Below are 18,360 nucleotides of genomic sequence, written 5' to 3' on the forward strand. Positions count from 1 at the left end.
CAGTTCAGAGGTGCTTATCCTCTTAACTTATCCTGACTTTCCTGAGGGGAAGCAGACTCAGTAGCTACTGGGATGTGTCTATGGTGTAACGCATCCTCCTGGGGAAGCTTCAGTTCAGAGCGATAGTGGGGCTGCTGAAAATCTTTGCCTGTAACATCCAGACTCTGACTGTAGCACAACCCCTTCCCATACCCTGCCAGCTCTGCTGCCCATGGGAGGGCTGTTTTTCAGGACCTCATGCTACATTGGGTCTTGGTGTGAGGTAGTTCCTGGCAGCAGGGTTCTGCTTGCCATCTGTTGTGCTGAAACCAGGCCACTCACTTTCTGCTTCCTTGTAGGTGTTTGGTCATAATGAAAAAGGAAAGTTCACTTCAGATGTAGGGCTGGGAAAAATCTTGAGTGCTATTAACAGGGAATGGCTTGGAGGCAGAAAATAGGTAATCATTTAGTCCCTGGAATGTCTCTGTAGTGCACAAAACCAGTACTGTAAGATGTGATCATAAAAACAAAGCATAAAAAAAACAGAGGGAAAATTCTCATTTTGTTTGCCTTGTGCATCACCATCTGAACTGTAGGCATTGCAGTTGGTTGCACTGGAGCTTGCTCTTGTTCTACAAGTTGAAAATTATTCTATTGGTGTGTTAAAGCTTCAGTTGACCAGAGTTGTTTAAGCAGTCTAAATTGCAATTTAGTTGAGGAAGACCTAAAAGTGAGCTAATTATACTTACTTAGGAATTACCTCACAGTTAGCACATACCCTAATGGATAATGCTTTGTGTGGTTTTGCAGAAAGTGAAGATTCATTCATGATGCCAAAGATTGTTAATGTAACATCACTGGCTGCTGAAGCAGGCATGAATCTAAACCTGAACCGAAACAAAAATTCTAATGCAACAGCAGCTGCAGGTACTCCAGCTTCTGAGCAATCCTTGGCTGCAGCACCCCTTGAAACTACAAATAGTGACAACGTCCTTTCAGAAGAAAAAGCCAAACCATGTCTGGGAGACAGTGGTGGAGATGGAAGAAATACCACAGGTCCAAAGAAAGTTTTCTTTGAAAATATAGATGCCCTTCCACAACTCTGGAATGTATCATGTAAAAAGGAACCTCCGGAGTCCTTCAGCAAAAAGCTCTGCATGGGTGAGTTTGTAGGAAGCCAAACCAGGAGGAAAGATGGTGATTCTGGAGGGGAAAGATTAAAATCCAAAGAATTGTCATTCCGCAAGCTGCAGATCAAAGATTCCAGGATAGAAATGGAATTGAGGAAAGTAGCCTCGGCAATGGAAGAAGCAGACCTGGATACAAGTGAGATACTGAGCAGCATTGAGGAGAGTGATGACACTGATGAAACCCTCACCTCGCTGCTCAATGAAATTGCCTTTCTCAACCAGCAGCTGAACGATGATGCCTCAGCCATGTCTGAGCTGCCTGGTGGCCTCAGCTCTGATTTCTCACATAAAGATGCAGAAGCTCGTCGGGGAACAGCCAGTGATCTCTCAGCTGCAGATGGGTCTTCCTTCCAGTTTGGCCGTTTGGGAGGCAGTTTTAAGGACCTTTCTGAAGTTCCAGGAGGTGGTGGCTCTTTAAGCCCCCTTCTGCTGCACCTGGAAGATGATGACCTTAGTGATGGGGACAAGAACTCTGGGGAGCCTTCATCTGAGGCAGATGTTTTAAAGATAGTGATAGGTACTGAAATGAAGAATCCACTTTCCAATCCGTCTGTAACTAGTGGTGGGAATGGCAAAACAGTAACAACCTTGTCAGATGCCACTAACGTGACCCCACCAGTTTTGCAGATGAAGACAAATCCAGAAGCTGGTAATGCTGACAAGTCGTGGAGGCCCATGCCGAAGCTAGCACCACTTGGTTTAAAAGTGCCAAGTGTGCCAGTGGACTCAGAAGGGCAGAGTAATAAAGTGATGCCCTTACTAGCACCTGTAGTTGGAAAACTGGCATCTAGTGGGGTAAAAAATTCATTACCTGCAACTGTTCAAGAAGGACAGGATAACAAAGTAATGCCCACATTAGCTCCTCTGGTTGCAAAGTTGAATACTACTGGGACCTTGCCTTCAAGTTCAGCAGGCAAATAAGTGCAGATTTTTTTATCAGACTGGAGCAGAGATCTAGAGCAGTATGGCCAGTGTCATTGTTCAGCAGCTTCCATTGTCTGCTATGCTTGTTTTCTGTATAGCATCAGTACTGTGTTCATCTGAGGGGCAGGCCCCAAATTGTCAAGTATGTGTTAGGAAACTTTAAGCTGATGATGTACTTTTACCTCACTGCTGTATTCTGGGTGTTCTCCTTCCCCTTCTCAAGACAACAAAGATGATCTATAACCATTGCTGGGCACATGGTACCCTTCCAAAATTGGGTTATTCACAGAAATAGTTTATCAAGGGACTGAGAAACTGAGGCTGTTGAGAGAGATTTTTTTTCTCTCCCCAATAGGGAGGCAGCTGTCTTGTTGGGGGGGAAAAAAAATATCTGTTTTTGTACCAGGCAAATTATCTATGCAGAAATGGCATTGTTCATATTTGTTTGTTTTAATATTTGCAGAATATGATAAATATGCAGAAATCAGGTTATAGTTACTCCCAAAGTTGATAACTAGAGCAGCAGAAGGGAAATTAGGGACTGCAGAGGGCTGAAGTGAAAAGGTTTTTTTCTTTGGTGCTAGATAGTTCTCTAGCAGAGACTTTTTAAGAGCTTATGCACAGAACATTTTAATAAACACTTATAACTCTCATTGCTGGGGAAGAAAAACACATTTCGTAATGTGATTAGAAGGAGGATCGTATTAATAATACTGTCCTCACTCTCACCTCCTGCCCTCACACAAATACTTCCCCCTCTGATGCTTAGGACATCAGTAAGAAAAAATTGCAGAGAGTTGAAAGAAAATGTGCACCCTATTGCTGTCTTTAAATACATTGCTGAAGTAGCTCGAGTGTTTTCCCAGGTCCTATTTTCTTTCCTTCTGTCATTCTTAAAGATGTTTGTGGTGGCTGGGAATGTTAATATCAAGTGTTGCTTTGTGAAAACACAGAATGCTTTCAGGAGTCTTGTAGCCTGGCATTAGTGAGCAAGATGTACATGTGAATGTAAATATGAAAATATGTGTATAGCTTTCCAAACCTTTCATTTCTTTATAAATTCAGGAAAGGTACTCAGAGGTTTCTCACTGCATTTGCACAAGCTGTGTATAGCAAAAAAGTCAACAAAAATGCTCATTACCAGGGAAATAGGGCAGTATTGAATCACAAGATGTATTTTTTATTCTCTGCCTCTGCTTACTCAATAACCTGTAGATGCTCTTCACTTTTCAGCTGTTGAACTGTGAGGGGCCTACAGACTGTAAAGATACTTATATTTTTGTACACAATTTCTGTTTTCCTAGTTTTCTTGACAAATGAAGTTTTCAGCCTTGGAGAGATGATTTGTTAATGAGTATACACAATCTTTTCCTATCAAGTTTGTAAATATAAGTTACAGTGCGCTTGGGGGGCTTCTTAACTACTCCAAAAAGGTAAAAAATGTTGCCATGAAAATTGAAAATCATACAGAATTTTGATGGTGCATGTTGTTTTATGTTTAGGAATGTAATTCCATGTCTTAACTGTTCCAGCAACAGTAGCTGGGATTACGCCCTGCCCTCCAAATTGCCCATCTTTGTTGATGCAGTAATCCAGGAGTTTCATGCTTCCAGCACTGAGGTTGTGCAGGTGTTGCAAGTGATGTTCTTCCACAGTGAGGGAACAGTGTTTGTACAACCATAGCCCTGTTCAGTACCTTGCATCTTCTGGATCCATGTCTAAGTTAGATCCATCAGGGAATAAACATACCTTGTGTGTTTCCTCAGCATTTTTATTATTTATATTATGCCGCAGAGGAGAGAAGCCCTTCAAGCTCAGTGTGTGTAAAGTTACTCCAGAGACTACGTTAAAAAAAAAGATTTTTCACCTGGCCATTCTAAACAGTGTGTTTTAAAGTAGTTGCATACAACTATCTATTGCCTTTTGCCTATTTACTATTCTAATATTTCATACAAGTCTAGTATTAGTGATTGGGAAAAGAGAGTTTAGGTCATTAGAAGAGTCCTGCAGAGTCTTAGAGTTGTCACTTAATGCCTTAGGAAAGGGGATTTACAATCCTAGAAAGTACTTAGACAAATGTTGCTTATTATTAAGGATTTTAACCTTATTTTGAACTAATAGAAACAAATGCTGCTTCTTCTTAGGGATTTAAACCTTATTTTAACCTAGTAGAAAATGCTGCTTCTTCTTAAGTATTTAAACCTTATTTTAACCTAGTAGAAAATGCTGCTTCTTCTTAAAGATTTAAATCTTATTTTAAACCAATAAAAACAAATGTTGCTTATTATTAAAGATTTAAACCTTATTTTAAACTAGTAGAAATCTGGAGTAACTAAATTATTTTACTAGCACTACATCAGACTCACATTTATTTACTTGGGAATCTGGTTCTGTATATTTCCAATAGGTTGAAATTGCTTATTGTTTTAACTTGTAGTAATTTGTTTTTCCAATAGATTTCATTCCTCCTGTGTGAGAAACAGCAGCAAGACTTGTGCTGTGATTACTTTTAAATTCCTAGTCATTAACCCTTGTTTCTGCACCTCACTTTTTTATGTTTCCCAACAGCCAGTTTTAATTAGCACACGGAATTGTGTGTTCTCTGTGGGACAGAGGGGCTGTAACATGATAACTGATCACACATGATCTAAAAGAAATAATGTGCTTTTGAGGATGTTCTGTTCATTATCTGGGAGTATAAAATTTCTCTACGTGAATTACTGTTTGACACTGGGCAGTAAAAAAAAATTACAGCAGTAAAAATGTAACAATGTCAAGATGACAGCAAAACCTTTTGGTCCCTAAATGTTACTAGTGAATTAACTAAGAACAGCCCCCCAGTGTGGCTGTAAAAAGTGGCATTTGGTGTGGTTCCGAGAAAGATCTTTGATGGGCTCTACCAGCCAACAAAGCACGTTTGAAAAAAGCTCTTGGGTTTTGCTCGTGTCGCTGTCTTATGTCTGCAACACTTTGTTTTGCTATGAATTTAAATGCGGACTCTTTGCTTTTCCCTTAAGCTTCCAACCATTTAAAAAATTACATATGCTGTCATTTGAGGCAATAATCATAGAATATAACACTCCATGAGAGAAGATTCTGGAAAAAGGAGAAACAAGGAAACCCCTGCAAGGAGCACGCTCTTGCTTGACCAAGAGACCTGGAGATTTTCTTTGTTTTTTTACACATCTGTAAATAGACTGGAATGTTTTTAAGAATATAATGAAATGTCAGATTTAGCTTTTTTCCTTTTATATATTAAAATATATCTTTCCCTCTTTTTTGCTTTTGGAAAATTGATATTTTTGTAGAAATCTAACAGTACAAGACTCTTAACTGTATGTGAGGGACAAAGTGTAAAACTAAAATAAACCAATCAAGGTCAATTAGAAACTGGCTCTGAAAGTTTGTTACAGGGAGAGAGAGAGAGCAGAAATGACGTGGTGGTGGGCTGTTGGTGACATGTGGCATTGGACCTGAGCAAGTGGTACATGAATGCTCCGAGGCCCAAGTTTTGGCAGTGCAAACATTGGGTTTTGGTTCAAGTGATCAGACAACTCAGAGATTTCTCCCTTTAGTCTTGGCACTATGCAGGAAATGTCATCCCTTACAAGAGGGGATTTTCACTTGCTGAGTGCAGAAAAGGCACCAAAGGGACTTTCTTTTCTACAAGATGTACCCTAAGCAGGAAGCCGAGGGGGTTAACATTTGACTGTGGCACAAAAAGAAAAAAAATGAGAACTGAGAGATTAGGCCCACAGAAAAAGCGCTCTTGAGATTCCTTACCCCAACCCCAAGCCTGGGTTTATCCTTTGTATCTGTTTCCTTCAGGGAAGTTGAACACAAGGGCTGTCCTAATGGAACAGCTTTGCAGATCTGCCTCTAAGTGAAGTGTCAGAGGAGAGAGGCTTTTTAAAAAGAAATAGATAAAATGCCCATAACAACTAGCTGTCTGTGGCTTCCATGTGCACTGATTGGAAGATAACACGTGCAAGTTTGTGTGGGGGTTCTTTGTTTGGTGGTTGGCTGGGGGGATTTTGGTAGGAATTTTTTTTATTTGTTTATTTTTTTGTTGGTTGGCTTTGTTTAGTTTTCCCCCCTTTTTTGGTGGTTTTTTTTCTTTCTTATGTAGTACATTTCTACAAATGAAAAGTTAGTCTTACAGACCTGACAAAAGAAAATACAATGAAGAGAACAACTACACATGAGGGTAAGCAATTGACTGGAGAAGACATGTCACAGAATTTATTTTTATTTAAAGAGGAACATCAGACCTTACAGGAATGAATTAATAAAAATGGTTGACACAGTCAACCTATTTTCTGAATTTTTTCATTAAACTCTTCAGCAAGGCCTCATCCTATTAGTCCTGATTTTAAGGACTAAAGTTAAAGCTTTTTTTTTTTTTTTTTCTAAGGGCTAAAGTTCCAAGCTTTTTCTTGGAATAGAAAGATATAAGTATGAAGTATATCCAGTCAGCCTTGCAATGGAAAGAACTTTCTAATAGAGGCCAACAGTCTGTGCTGGGCATCTGTGTTTCCCAGCATATTCATTGTTTTCTTGGAGATGCAGATGGTGGTACAAACTCTGTTGACAATAGAGAGTTACAGGGAGCCTGTGCAGTAAATGATGGTACAGCTACATTTGAGCCTGTAAATGCAATCCAAAAACGTGCAAGACCAGTTTATCCATAATTGGCAGTGAATGGAATCTAAATTAATAACTGCCATTTGGGGTCATGGTAGTGGAGGAATTGTAATGTCATATATTGTCACTTGAGCTGCTCAGTGCCTCATCTATTTGCCCTTTAACTGCTGCTACACAGACCAAGAAGGCATCATTACACCACAGTGTACTTGGCTGTTCCTGTTAATTTAAAGTCTGTGTTGCCTCAGCTTGTGCTTTAGTTGTCCATCTTGTGTCTCCTGGGAGTTGGAGGCATCTGATCAGGTGAGAGCTCTTCTGAAGGTATTCCTGTCTTCATTCTATTTAGAGTTCTACCCCTAGAAGGATTTAGTCTCCACTTACCTGGGTCTTTTCTGATGAAGAGGAAAGCCTCAGTATATCCTCCTGACAGCTGCCTGGGCCTCGCAGGCTGCCAGCATGAACCTCCCATGCAGTTTCAGGCTGCTGGAGAGGCCTTTGCCCCAGGCTTCCAGCCACAGCACCTCCTGCACACTCATCAGCACCAGCACATCCCACATCCTCGTGCCCGGGAGGCCTTTGGGACCTATGGCTGTGTCTGTCTAATCCAATTATACATCCAGCCCAGCAGCCTGGGGTGTCTCACCTTGCTGGTGTGTTCAGGAATGTCCCTGCTGTCCCCTGTTTTGGTGGGGCTGCTCTCTAGCAGCTCCATGCTGCCAGCAGAGCTGCTGTGACACAAAGCACAAAGACCTGTCCTTGCTTTAATGGTGGTCACTTACCTGGTTCATCTTGCTCTTGTGAGGGTTCCCTGTTTTTTGTAGGGCTGTCAGTGTACAGGATTACGGTTCCTCAGTGTTAGAGATCTTGGCCCTGGCTCTCTAAGGTAAGGTAGATGCTGGAAATCAGAGTGGATGGACTTGAACCCGAAGGCAGCATTTCACCTTAGCTGTCTCAGCTCTCAGCATGGGAGTGGCTGCCAGGGACCAGGATCCCTGCCTGTGTAAGATGTGGATGTGATGAGGGGCAGTCACAGCTATCACAGCTACGTGGGTGTGAGCAGGCAGGCTGCTGTGCTCTAAGAGCAGGGCTCGGTCTCTCTGCCAGCCTGATGGGACCAGCTCCAAGGAGGAGGAGACAGGCTTTCTTGCTGCCTTTGACTTCCTTTCCTGCCTGCCGAGCACAGGGCTCCCTGTAGTTCCCCGGTGTAGCGCAGAGCGGTGCCCCTGGCAAGTGCCCGTGCTGTGCCTCGTGGGCTGAAACCAGGCAATTAAATAGCAGCTAAAAAAAGATACGCAGACATAAGCTCTGTGCCATTTTTAGCGGCTTTCAGCACCGATTAACTCCTTAGCAGCTGTATGAAACAGCCTGCCCAGCTCCTCCTGGTCTGTCCTGCTGGCCAAACCCCAGGCCTGCTGGGGCAGGGCTGTGGCAGCCCACAGCAGAGCAGCAAAACTGGGTGTGCAGCTCTTCCCTGGCTCCTCCAGGGCATGGAGCTGTATGGGCACAAAGCCTCTGGGCAAGGTCTGTAGGCTCGTGTGGGTCTGCAGAGCTTACCCGAGCAAAGGGCTCCAGTTTGCAGCTGAAGCTACTGAGCATTGCAAGGATATCAAACTTTATGCCTCTGAGGTGCCCTGGACTTTCAGATCCAGTGATCTGTGATTAGTTTTAGATAAAAAATGTAAAGTAACCCTAGTGTTAATACCAATCATCTTTAAAAAAAGAGGCCAGAATTTGTTTTTGAAATTGTGCTGGACCTAATCTACATAAAAAACCAAAAGGGAGGATTGAATGCATGACACAAGCTCACTGGTTTATGGAACACTACAGTGTGTTTTCAGGCAATGGGGATGGGGACTGATGACCACCTCCCCTTCTCCTGGACCTTCTCAGAGTTAAAGTATGATCAAGATTTGTTTGATTTGTTCTGTTGTTCTTGCTTGATTGTTCTGTTTAACAAGAAGCCCATTAGCAGGACAATAAGAGCTTTACAGGTGTTTTTAGACAGCACACCACTGTCCACTGAAGGCTGTTGCAGCAGCACGTGCTGCTGTAGCCTCCATTTCAGTGCCTGGCCAGGATTTCCTGCAGCAGTGAGAGAAGAAGGGTGGGTCTGCACTGGAGCTGACTCAGTAGTTTGGCAGAAGCAGCTGGGGAAGCTGCTGCCAGTGCTTGCACCACCCATCCCTTGCTGCCTTCACAGTGCCCTGTGTGCCAGAGCCCCTTGCAGGAGCTGCACAAGCTGCTCTTGGCCTGAGGGGCAGGTGCTCCTCTTTCTCTCCTTCTTTCACCAGTCCTTCTGCCTCCTCAAGACTGAACTTTTGAGCCCCATCATCTGTGTAAGGAAAAGGGGCTTAGACCCTGCTGTTTCCCACACTGCTCCCTGGCCTGCCATGACACACACACACCAGCAGCTTAAAGCCCAGGCCTGTGGCTACACTTGCCTGGCACCAAGTCAGCTGCTAAGCATGTGCTGGGCTTTCTCTTCTGAAGAGCAGCAGTGTCACACCAATCTCTATGCCCTCTTCTGCTTCCCTCTGGCTCGCCCTGCCCTCTGCATGGCTGAGGGCTTGCCAGCTATACTCTTTTATTCACAAAACATTTTCCAACGTAAGGTGTCCTAAAACAGCAGTAAAATTTTTGAAGGGATCATGGAATTCCTTGCTGAGTTTCTTTTCTCCTTAAGGAAAGACCTCAATGGAGACAAGGTGTCTGGTTTATTTTGGTATTCAATGAAGGTTGGAGCTGTTTGTGTAAAGAGCAGCTAAAGGTGCCTCTTCCTTCAGGAGCTGTTGCCTGGCACGGGTGAAGCTGCGCTGTCCTTGGCCAGGAGCCCTTGGCCCCCGTGGCCCCCCATGGCCCATGGGGGAATAGCTCTTGATAAGACAACCTTGTCTGTCCCTGCCTAAGCCAGAGGCATGGACAGTGCTGAGCTTTGAGAAGGTGTGAACTAATGCTGTGCTTTATTTTGGAGACGTGCTGGACCTGGATATTACTATAAAACGTTATGTAGCTAGAGTAAAACATGGTTTGATCAACCATTAGTGTCCCTCTGGGGCCTGGCTGGAGCCACATTTGTATGCTCAGCCTTGGAAAGGCAGCAGGCCTGGACAAGGTGCCCCAGCCTGGGCAGCCCTGTGTGGGAGCAGGGCACTGGGATGGATGGGGGTCCGTGGGAGCCCCACACGTGCCCCTCGGATTCAGGGTGGGGGCAGCTGCTGGCTCAGCTGGGGCTGGCTGGGTTTGGGCTGTGTGGGAGGCGGTGGTGTGGCCTCTGATGGGGGGACAGGTTATGGGGCTGGATAACTTCAGATGGGCCAAGCTTCAGCAAACTTCAAGAACATGTGAAGGTTTCTGCATATGAGATGGATAATACAGCTGTACAATTTTCCTGGCCTGGTTATTTTGATACCTTTTGTAATGGTGTAAGTCTGATGTGATTGCGTTTTAACTCTGTTAAGGTGACTGGATATAAAACCATGACTGGAAAAGGAGGTGCTTGCAAGCCTTTTGCAAGGACAGTGGTTAACTCCTGCTCCCCACCCAGTGTCTGCACTTCTAGATTACAATGACTACTTGGTTTTAAAAAAATGGCTCAAGCAGACTTGCAGTTTGTGACTGCCTTTGCAAAGCTTTGAATTTGCTTCCTTAGCTTTTGAATGCCCATGACAAAAAAATCTCACCCCACAAATGTTTTGTGGCTCTGACATGTGGGGCAATCAACTTGAAACGGGAGGCTAGTCTTCAGGAAAAAAATTTAATAAACGGCTCCCACCAGGCGAGCTGAACTGATGGCAGCCACAGTGGGAATTGTTACTACTGTGCTCCAGTGTAGACAAGGCCTCATTGTCTGGCTTTGATGGGGAAAATGTCCAGTTTCGCAAAGTTTGCTGAGCAAGGGAGAAAATAATTATATTGCAGATCAGCTTACAAGGGGCACATTCATGTTTGAAAGAAAACTCAATTTTCATAGGGTGAGGAAGAAAATCATAACTGCCAAAGGAAAAAGCCAGCAGCATTGGTGACCTACTAAAATTGCCTCAAGTCAGAAGTTATTCCTGGCTGAAGGTGAGTCCCAGGGGGCTGGATCCTCTGCTCGGACTGAGAGGCAGACAGTGCAAGTGAGAAGTGTGCAGGAAACCAAGCTCTCTGCCTCTGGAGGTGCTCTGTGCTGCACACCTGGACGTGGCAGAGGGCAGAGCCCTTGTGTGGCTGGACAGAGCTGCTGCTGTAGCTGCATTGCCTCAGGCCCCAGTCTCTAGCATCCCCAAGCTCCCCCAAGGGCATTGCCAGGGCAGAAGCTGTGTAGCAGAGTCCCCATCCCCATCCTCTGCCTGCACTCTCAGGAGCCCACAGGGGCTTCGGGCACCCCCACAGGTCACACAGCCCTACCACCACCCCCGGGTGTGTGACCGACCACAGCAGCACTACAGCCTCAGATCTGCCCAACTCCCAGTTTCCAAATCCTGGTTGCTGCAGCTGAGATTTCATTTGCAGTATTTGAACAAAACATTGCAAGCATTTCGCTTCATGTGCTTCTATTGAGGAAGACCACAGGGCAAATGGTGAAGGAAAATGCTTTACAGCACTGGGCTGGCTGTGCTGAGCCACATGCAGCTGGCCCTGGCTGCTGACTGGCTGCCTCCCACTGGCACTGGGAGTATTTGCTGAAGCCATTTTGGTTGTCTCCCAAAGGGGGAGGATGTAATTATCTTCTTTTTGCAAGATTGCATGTAATTTTCTCTTCACTACCTTAAAAAAAAAAGGAAAATTGAAACAGAAGCAGAAATTAACAACTGTGCAACAAGCTGATAACCTATTAATTCTTTCACTAGATTGAAAACAAAGCTCTAGTGAACATAGTGCTATAAATCTTGGGGGTTTTGTGGCATTTCTCTCAAGGAAGAGTGCACTATTCTCTTTGCAGGAAGCTGCAACACCAGCAGAAACCCAGTTTGTTGTCATGGAAATGTCAGTAGTTGCCTTCTCTGTATGCCAAATCATAGGCACTCATTGGATCACAGAAAAATTCACATAGGAAAGGCCCTCTGGAGATCTATAGTCCAGCCTTCTGTCCAGGGCAAGGGCAGTCATGAGATCAAACTTAGACTGGTCAGGTCTTTCTCCATCCAGGACTTAAAAACATCAAGGGATGGAAATAGTGCATCTTCCTGGGCAATATTTCTAGGCTCTTGCTACCTACCTTCTAGCCTTCCTAATTCTAGTCATTCTGAGAGTAATATTTGGGTTTGCTGTGACTTTGGTATTTAGTCACTGTGTTTTCTCTTTTTCACCACCATGAGAGTGTGACCTGGCTATACTTTTATATTTCCCTCTCAGTCAGTCATCCTGCCAGACAACTAATGGGCTGCGTGCAATCTTCTTGTATTTGACATTTGTTTTCTGTCCCCATTGGCACTGCTTAAGGAAAGCATCCCTAGTTAGACCTATATTTGCACATTAGCAAAGGGAATAAATGCATCCATCCATGCAAGTTAAATGTGTGCTTTGGTGCTCTTCAGATAGACTTGCAAGCATGAAGAAGTTGCCATTAATCCCAGTCCTTCCTATTTGTTGTCATCTATGTGAAGTGTGCTGGACTAAAGAAAGGGGAGGGCGTGTATTTCTGTGTGTCCTTATCCTGAAGGGCACCCACTTGCCAACTGTCTTTTAACAGGATTGTTTCATGAGTTTTGTGTTTCACTCTCCTTCTGCTGGTATCGTATTTAGTATACCACGTCCTGTCCAAGGGCCAACTGTTGTCCAAGGTTTATCTTGCTTAATTGAATTATGGTTGCCATGGGGAGTGGAAAGTTCAGATTTTGTTCTGCATGGTGAATTTTGCAAGCCAAGGTATATTACAGAGAAAGGGGGAAACCAGGATATCAAAGTCTGTGTCAAGGAACAAGATGTTAAATGGAGGGGATTTTAAAAGGGGTTTAGGGTAATTTGTTGCCCTAGTTCCCAAGGAAAATAAGTTAGAATGGGGTACAAAATTTAGGCTTATTGGAAAACTCCAGTTCCACAACCTGTGCCACAGCTCTTGTTGTGCCTATCTCCATGTCATCTTTTGGCTTGCTGGCCAGAGTCTACCTTGGGTCCAAGTTGTGCTTTGCATCTGACACCTACTGAAGTCCTCTCAGAGTCTTTCTAGAGAACCAAGCACAAGCAAAGGGACAGGCATTGACTGCATACTGCTGCTAGGTAGGATACTGGCTACACGTCAGTAAAACTACAAATAGATGCAGTGCCAGCATTTCTGCTATTTGGTTTCTGAACAGCATGACATGTAGTTTGCATTTCATTCCCTGTGCCTTCCTCCAGCATCTCTAAAGGGAGGGCTTAGCGCTGTGGCATCCCTGAGAGCCTTGGTGCTTAGGGATGCCACAGTGCTAAGCCCTCTGCAGGCTCTGAGACTCATATGGACCTCAGTACTGACCTCTGTGCCAACCTGACATACGGACCCCAACACAGCCCTGCCTGCAGGAGTGGGACACAGAGATGGGCACCCCAGAGGAAGCAGCAGAATATTTCTGCGGGAGGGTCTGGAATACAACAGGAAGTTTTGCGAAAAGCTCTCTTGCAAGGTTTTCTTTTGATCTTTACTTTTGTCTTTTAAGGATGCAAAAGGCAAAAAGTAGTGCAAAATAAAGGAAACATTAATGAGATGTTCCTCTCCAAGCAGGAGTTCATGAGAACAGGTGGGAAAACTGAGGCAATAAACAGTGCCTGAAACCCATCCAGCTGAGTATTGCCCAACAGCATGAGAGATTCAGTGGGAAAACTTCCATGCTCTCTTGCATTTGATTTTCCAGCATTCACACTTCAGACTTCATGGGGAGGGCAGGGTTGTGACATAAAAGGAAATTTAGAACATCATCACTGTGCTAAGTGTGACTGGGGGAGCAAAGTGAGCAGTTGTGAAAACTGATTCAAATGGGTGTGTTTCATGGCTTGCAATATAGCGCTTGGACATCGTTTGTTATCAGTGTTTTCTTATTTGCTTGCTCGCAGTTTTGCTCTAGTTCTTTCATTTTGCTAACAGTAGTGACAATAAAAGACATCTATGGAGGCCATATAGCACAGTCAAGCTGTAATATCTGTCATGCTGTCTTTTTCTCAGGGCAAAACCCAAAGCTGCTTGAGTTCTGTTTTACATTGTCAGCTTGCTGCTGACCACCAAGAGCAGGACTAATTCCAGCCAGGGCACTGCCCGCTTTGGGCTTGCAGAAGATATTCATGCTGCATCATTCTTATTAATTACAGCTCTCTGGAAACATAAGGCATGGGATGGAGGAAAATGAAACAAACAGGCTTATTTAGGTCAATTACAAAAGTACGGGCTAATTGCAAACAAAGTGGCAAAACAGGAACGGTCAAGGCTCAGAGGAAAACAATGTGAACAGTGACCTACATTCTCTTGGGGAGTGGGGGAGATTAGACAGCAGGCCATTGGGAACACCAGCTCAGCAGAGAGGGGTTTGCAAGCATCTCTCCTTTCAGGTCTCTGGGCCAGGGCCAGCCTCTGTGCTGAGTGCCATCCGTGCAGTCTGTGCAGAGCTGGCCTAAACACATAAAAACTTTCAGGCAGACATCAGCCAAATGATGCAGTGGCATTGTTCCTGTCTGATGTTTAGCCCCATAGAAAGCTGCATGGCCTCTTCTGTGAGGGCAGAACCTGGAAAATAACAGCTCCCTGCTTTCCATTGCAGAACAGTCTGGGAGTAAAGCTGGTTAGTTTGCATGCTCTTGCTTACGCTGCCAGAGGGAGGACAAGTGAAGGACAATGAGTTGTTTAGACACATGCTGGAAAGCCTATCTTGTGATCCCTTTCTGTGCCTGTAACAGTAAGGAGCTTTCTCTAACCTAACCCGGCCCAATATAACATAGCTCAACCCAACCTTTCTACAGTGAACTGGCCTTTGGGTGATCTTAAAGCAACCAAACAGCAGCTTTCAGTCTCTTCTCAGTGAGCCCTTGCAAGTATTTTTAAAACATTTGTGGAAAGTAGCTCTTCTTGACTACCTTTCACAAGCACTTAAGCCCACTGCCAACAAGATGAAGTGTGTAGATGTTTGCAGCCCTGCTCACTGCAAGAAATTTAGGGGCCCAAAACTGGGAAAGGTATAAAGTGATTGCTCTAAGGGAGGCCTTTATCCCTCCTCATAGAGTTCAATGGTAATTTCATCCTGTGGTAGGTATTTCCAGAGAGCAATAATTAGGGAGAACAATGAAACACAAATAGCTCCTACAAACGGGAATAAGGATTTGGCATCCCCTATTTAAGTACCAGCTCAGTCAAATGCTTTCCTGTCATGTGGTTTTCAGATCTGGACTCCCCTTGCAAGTAGGAGTATCCAACATCCAATCTCCGTGTGCCTGCTAACCCTGGCACCTGTCCAGTCAATGGGAGACAGCCTTCTCCTATCTGTATGGTGCTGCTCTTGTCTCTACCCACATCCGAGGTCCCTACAGTCTAAAAGTGACAGAGTTCATGCAACACTGCAGTCTCGCTGAGGGCTTTTGAGATTGTCAAACCATTTGGCCCTGTGTGTAAATGGGGCCAGGCTCTGCTAGATCTAAGCTTGAAAGGACCCTGTGGGTTAGCCTGGGTACCATGTCATGGTTTGTCTGACCAAAGCTGTGATATGGCAAGTTCACTGGCCCAGGCAGTGTCCGAGCTGAGTTTTGCCTCAGTACCCGATGTTTATCCTCCCATGTAACCTCCACGCAGCCAGCAGAAAGCACAACACGTTTACATTCATTCACATTTGTATTAATGCTACCACTGAGAAATGGACAACAAAGACAGGTCCTGCTTCTGGTGGAAATTTAATAGAGTTGTAACATCATTTATCTCTCTCCGCAAGCTGGCTAATGCACAAATGTGTGGGCCAGGTCAGAGCTAGAGGGGATAGCTGTTGACACAACTAGTGTTGTACTGGTGTAGGGGCTGGAACAGAAGCAGTGGGGGCTGTGGCCTTGCTCTTAGGGAGCCACGAGCCCCTGCAGTGCCCTGCCAGGCTTGTCTGCCCCTGCAGCACCCAGGTGCTGGTGAGGCTCTCCTGAGCACTGCTCACCACATCTGCTGCCCAAGGGGGCTGTGGAAAGCCCAGCAACCATTCCTCCAGCCTTCAGTCAGCCAGCACAGATCTCTTTTTGTCATTCACATCTGCCACAGCACAGCAGGCTTGAAAGCACACCTCACTGTGCACCGGACGCACATGTGCCTCAGGCACCAGGTGAGTCAGAACATGGTCTTGCTTTGACAGCTGAATGGACACTTGTACACACTTTGCTAATTATGTTAAGAATAGTTTTAATTGAGGGAATGGGTTTTGCTGATCCCTTGAAATACAGGAGTGAGACATAAGCAGACTAGTTCACCTGTTACAATAGCAGAGTCAAAATTGAAATGGATTTGTAATTTTTTCCTTCAGTTTACGGGACATTCTTCTAATTCAGAAAAAAAAAAAGAGTGTAGCTGTGCCTGGGATTTACAAGTACATCTCTACACATTTTGTCTTATTCCAGAAACTACCAGTCCTTAGTGGATACAAGCCTTTTCTAAGCAGTAACTTTATGTCTTCAGCTGGACTTTCTATACTACACATTTTGTTAGCATTCCCCATAGTTTCTCTTTATCAGCACAATTTCCTAGCAATCAGCTGAATGGCATTCATGCATGTATATTTTTCCTTTTTTTAAAGCACAGCTGGGATCTATAATATAAGAATATTCTCCCTGGGTGCATTATGAACCATAGATGTCTACATGGCTTTTCAATGGGAACACATGAAGAAAAGATCCCATGTAACTGCTGGCTGGATTCTAAACATTTCAAGTCAGGTATCAGGAGCCTGATAAAAAGGCCTAAGCCATGATTGGAAAACAATTTCCAGAAACTCATTCTGCTTATCCCTTGTAGCTGTGGCAATAAATGAGAGAGAGGAAGGGACAAAGCTCACTGCCAGCAAACAAGGCAACAAAAACAACTAATTAACTCTACTTGGGTTTCATCACCTGACACACTGTACATTGAGCTTTGGAGGCCCCTGTATGTCCAGAAAAGAATTCTTGGTGCCTTTTGCTAGGGCAAATTCATATCTAATCAAGAGGTTAATAATGAAATTATTATTAAGTTCACAGTAATTTTCATGTCTGGAGAAAAGTTAAACTTTAAATGCTCTCTATATACTGCCTGGTAGCTGCTTTTCTTCTCTTACACTCTACTTGTCTAGTTTCTCATATATTGTACATATATGTTATTTTTATTCTGGACTAGACCAAAGACATTTATCTTTCCTCCTTCACCCTCTCTCTGAGTGCCTACTGTTCACTACTTTAACAAGAAGTCAACATGAGGAAAAAGCCATAATGAACCTTCTGAATCAACATCCTGTGAGGCTGAAATGAGAGTCATTATCCTAACTGGAAAGCAGCACTATGGTCCTTTGGAGGTTGGAGGGTAGGCAGCTCTTATAGAATAAGACCGAGTGCTTTTCTTCTACAGAGTTTAAAGCTTGTGGGGAAAAAAGTGTTCTCTGCTCTTCACTTGGCCTGAAAGCTGCTCAGGAACATAGCAGTGAGGGTATGAAGCAAAATGTCTGTCCCCAGTATTTCTGCAGGCACATGTGAAGGTGATCAGCCCATCCTCTCAGCTGTGTGGGAGTTATGAATCCGCATGAGTGTGATGCTGCTCCCTGACTAACTCACCTGGTCACTGAGCTGGCCTCAATTGCTCATGCTGGCTGCCACAGCTTCCAGTTTGGATCTCCCTCTAGTACCAGAGAGCAGGTCAGCTCCAGCACACTGGTGTCTGGAAAAATGAAATCCTTTCTCAGATCTGTTTCTCTGACAAGGAAAACAAATTTAAAATGGCAAAACCCCAAGTTGATCAAGCTGCCACCCAGGGGCTTGGCTGTGACATGGTATCAGCACATCAGGGTTTCAGAGGCACAGAGCACCTTGCAGCCCTGTCACACAGAGAGTTTGGAAAGCACTTAGTGTATCCAGTCATGGGACTACATCTGCTCTGAGCATGTCACCACAGCTGTCTGGAGAGTCACCCCATGCTCCCTGCTTGGCCACAGGTGGTGAGAAGGGCTTGCAAGGAGAACAAGTTCAAGGAAATGTTTAATATCACACTGAGAGGGCTCATGTAGCACTTCTGCTCTGTTCCTTTATGCCTTCTTTTATGTGCTCTTATTTTATCACTATATTCTTAAATAGGAAAGCATATTTTTTTTTTATCACTTCCAAATTGTTCCTTTTGTTCAGAGCCCTACAGGATTACAGAATGCTATTTCTTAGAAAAGCACAGAGGATTTCTGCAGCAGAGAAAAACATTTTCAGATACTTCATTACCTAGTGCTTAAAAATATGGCATTTAATTTGTTGAGGCATCTGTTCTTTCATTATTTAAGGCATGCCTCAGAAAGACTTCAATGAGAACACATAATTCAAGACCACAAGCTGGAAATGTCAAAGATAAATGGTATAATTTATTCATGGTACATTATCTTTTCTGTCAAGGAAGAATTCATGACTCCAGAGTGAAGATGAAAGTCCTTTTGCTTTTGGTTATCATTAACTGATCTCAGTAAAGGCGCTGCCCTGTGAAGAT

General features: G+C 44.2%; 1 protein-coding gene across 9 annotated transcripts in view; it reads left to right on the top strand.

Annotated features, from left to right (window-relative positions):
• Window positions 1–5,483, top strand: part of MGA (MAX dimerization protein MGA) — a 58,575-nt gene extending 53,092 nt beyond the window's left edge. For all 9 annotated transcript variants that reach the window (XM_021533481.4, XM_021533482.4, XM_085580298.1 and 6 more), the window contains one exon: window positions 790–5,483. In XM_021533481.4, coding sequence (XP_021389156.2) covers window positions 790–2,090 — 1,301 coding nt within the window. In that variant the 3' untranslated portion in view covers window positions 2,091–5,483. The remainder of the gene's footprint in view (window positions 1–789) is intronic.
• Window positions 5,484–18,360: the final 12,877 nt, after the last annotated feature.

This window comes from Lonchura striata, chromosome 5, assembly GCF_050655825.1.
Source record: "Lonchura striata isolate lonStrDom1 chromosome 5, ASM5065582v1, whole genome shotgun sequence".
Taxonomy (NCBI): Eukaryota; Metazoa; Chordata; class Aves; order Passeriformes; family Estrildidae; genus Lonchura; species Lonchura striata.